The following is a 3,491-nucleotide window of genomic DNA, read 5'->3' as shown; positions in this document are numbered from 1 at the left end:
TGATGTTGTGTTGGCCAAATGGTTGCCTAATATTAGACGATCGCCCGTGATTTTTACCTTCATCGTTCACTTCCATGTGTCGGCTATCCCAGAAATAGCGAATAACCTATCACAACAGAATGTCATGTGTAGCCTCTCTAACCGCCACTTCAGCAAAGACAAGAATATGATGAACGGATCAAAAAATAATCCGTCGGTTTTGCTATCGCCTGAAGTTGATGCGAGTGCTGCGTCTAAGTCTTCCTATGTGACATTCCGCGGAAATTTTAGGCGGGATACTGCACAGGCATGGCGAAAAGTTGATATTGGTTTGTAAATTATGCTGTAATCCTAGCCCAGAAACATGGTGGCCTGAAGCTCAGAGTTGCTGGGAGCATGGACCGGAATTGATTTGCGAATCCGAAGATCACCTGAAGCTCTTGTGGTTGGCGTGAATGACAAAATGCAGAATGTGCCACATTGCGGCATCTCTGAAAACGCAAATATCATGTGCCGTTTCTTTTCCAATTTCGCTGTAATTTATTTTTGCTAATGAAGGTGAATGAGATACTTGGGAAACAATTTTTTGTGAACCGCTTGTAAATTGATTAAATTTAATCCTCGGCTGCTACGATGATTAGAAATTTCAGGTTGTAATCCCTCAAAAACAAATTAGGCGTGAGTACACTTTTGGTGAGAGAGAAGGCTGCCTGACACGGGTGACCATTGCCAATTAGACAAATTGTAATCTATTCATGGTAGTAGATAGACCTGATGGGGAAGCTGATATCTATCCATGTACACAACCGCGTTACTCCTTGAACTTTATGGAAGGTGGTATTTTCAACGGTAGGCAAGAATTTGTGACAACAGTCCTATTTTGCATATGAACAAAAAGTCCCACACGTCGCTGCGAACTGTATTTCCTGACTTTTGGCGTCGTGAACCGGTGGCGACGACAAGTGATGAAAAGCGAACGGTCCGCTGTCACACATAGTAAGCTTTTGCCAATGATCCGCTGGCGTTGTTACAGCTAGCCGTGGATCACTGGCACATCCTCGCGTTGTATAGAGTACGAAAGGCGACATATTCTTGTGTAAGCAGTTTGGATTTCTGTGCAATTCGGACAGGCAATCGCCACTTTTTAGCGACTGGTGTCGTGTCCATAGCTTTACACGATTGACACTGGATGACATTGGGCACCCGCCGCTGGTTCGTCTACTTTGAAGCTAAGGTGACGCTCATTGTAAAAACAAGACCGGTTTACTCAATATCATCGAATGTCCGAAGGATTCTTGAACGCATCGCTGCTGGTCCGTGCGCAGCCCACACATACAACTCACCTGTGCTTTGGTGGCTGAACGACAACCACGCGGACCGCGCGGAACACCAAACAAAACGAAACCATTTGGTGACAGTCAGTACACACCGACAGCCGACGGGTAACTATAGGACACAAAACTTACTTCCATTAAACTAACAGGTTACGGGCACCGAGCAAGGAAAGTATCCAGGCAACGTTTCTGCTTTAAACAATATTCTTGCAATATTTAACCGAATTTCCTTGATTGTGCACCCATGTGTTACAGGACGAGTCAGATGGGCTCGATTAAACAATATGTCCTGTTATCTCAAACGTCATCGTGCAAACGACTACTTGCCATTACATTGGGTTAGCGGAACTGCTTCAACGATGACAAAGCAAAGTACGCACAAAATTCGCATTACTACCACTAAACACGCTCGGTACGCCAATCGAATCAGTCAAAAGAGATTAAGCACGCATGCAGAGTGTCACTGTTTTACCCCAAAAAGGCCGTATGATGTTAATCTATGTGGACGAATATTCGTTACGGCTATGAGTATATCGATGCTGAGCCTAGCAAGAGTGTACCTTCTTGTTTTGTTCTGTCTTCTGTTTGGCCAGTAAACAGCCGCATTGAGCTCATGCAGCTTTACCGGCTTGGTTTTATAGACATGTGTTGGTTTTGGTCTCACTAGTCTCCTTAGTCCAATGCGAATATGGCGCATGTACCCTACTCAGAGGGAGCGATTTTTATTTCATCTCAGTGGTTTGATCTGTATGGTTGAAATCAACCGATGAAACGTGTTTAGCAGTAGCCTGATTGATATTCCTGTTCTTGAAATGATTATAACTGCTCTCGAAATGATCGTTTCTGATCTTGGAGTTATGACTCCATGAGTCCTCTACAGGACTCAGTTTGTTGGGTCTCTGATCCAGCGCCGAAAATCAGTCATTTTCGGGTAGTACGAAAAGTTGGGTGAACGTCAATTTTCATCCAGCTGTACCAAGTTTCCAGGCTCCACTGGAACTGGTTTGGAACACTGTCAGACAATCAAACACTTCAGTTGTGTTTACGCAACAACCAATAATCAAGTTGCTCAAGTCTAAAGAGGCAACAAATCGTTTCCCATTTAGTCACTGGCCACGTATGCTCGATTCATAGGAGAGTTTTGCTAAAAGGATTTCACCTATCCATCAAATTCTATGTGTGGATCTTTGGCAGATCTTTTGCAGATCGGCGCTTTTCGATGTAATCTGCGTTTGAGCTTGACTAATAAGGCACTAGTTCAATGGTTTATTTCCCAACGACAGATTACTGCGATTGTTAGGGTCCGCAAACTACACTAGGCAAGTCTGACTAGATACATACAATTCTGCTCGCACAATGGTGCGTTTTAATAGGTACCACATGAGGGAAAACGGGAATGATGAGTAATGAAACTATATAATTTCAGCTTATTTGGGTGCTTTCAGAAACGGAGACTATTTGTAAGAAAATGGCATGTTTTTCTCGTAGAAACTTACCAAGAATATATTCACTTTCAGTGAGAAAGAACCGAATAAATGTATTAGTATAGATGGATAACATGCATGGTATTGGTTATCGGTTTTAATCTCTCAGGTCGAATACATGCTCACCACCATTGCGGAATCATTTTGGGGTAGTTCATAGTCTGTAAGAATGTTTTTCTAGTGTGGCGGTAGGCACTGTTAACTACTCATCGCCTGAGATTTTCTGGCCACACCGTCCTAGCACTTTGAACGTTTGACAACGTTGACACCGGAAGAGGCCTTATTTATTGACCCCTAATTGATTGGAAAATTTGCGTGTCCATAGAGTTAAATCTTGTTTCCATCACCCTTAAGGGGAATGCGATTGTGTCCGTTCTCAATGGAGGACAATGTTATCACAGCTTTACACGAATTCTGTGTAGTGGAATTCAATGAGAATGGTAGTGAAACTGCAACGGTGAACTACGGAACGAGGAAGTATATCAATGACTACCCAGTCGGTACCAAATATTTTCCCATTGATTGAAAAGAAAGTACATGGTTTCGTAAAAAAGTGCTCACCACGGGTGAAAATGTATACACTTGTTATAGGTGGGATGTTTACACCGGCACGCTAACATAACTGATAGAAATGAGGTAAAAACTATAGCATGGTTCGTGTCGGTGTGAATTACCCTCCCAACGGCACGTTCCA

General features: G+C 43.1%; 1 protein-coding gene across 1 annotated transcript in view; it reads right to left on the bottom strand.

The window, feature by feature from the left end:
• Positions 1-1,387, bottom strand: part of T265_10572 (hypothetical protein) — a gene marked incomplete at both ends in the record, with an annotated part of 26,340 nt that extends 24,953 nt beyond the window's left edge. The window contains one exon of the mRNA XM_009176981.1: positions 1,323-1,387. Coding sequence (XP_009175245.1) covers positions 1,323-1,387 — 65 coding nt within the window. The remainder of the gene's footprint in view (positions 1-1,322) is intronic.
• Between the last annotated feature and the right edge of the window lie 2,104 nt (positions 1,388-3,491).

Source organism: Opisthorchis viverrini, assembly GCF_000715545.1.
Source record: "Opisthorchis viverrini unplaced genomic scaffold opera_v5_381, whole genome shotgun sequence".
In the NCBI taxonomy this organism is placed as follows: Eukaryota; Metazoa; Platyhelminthes; class Trematoda; order Opisthorchiida; family Opisthorchiidae; genus Opisthorchis; species Opisthorchis viverrini.
This window is presented reverse-complemented; position numbering and strand designations above follow the sequence as displayed.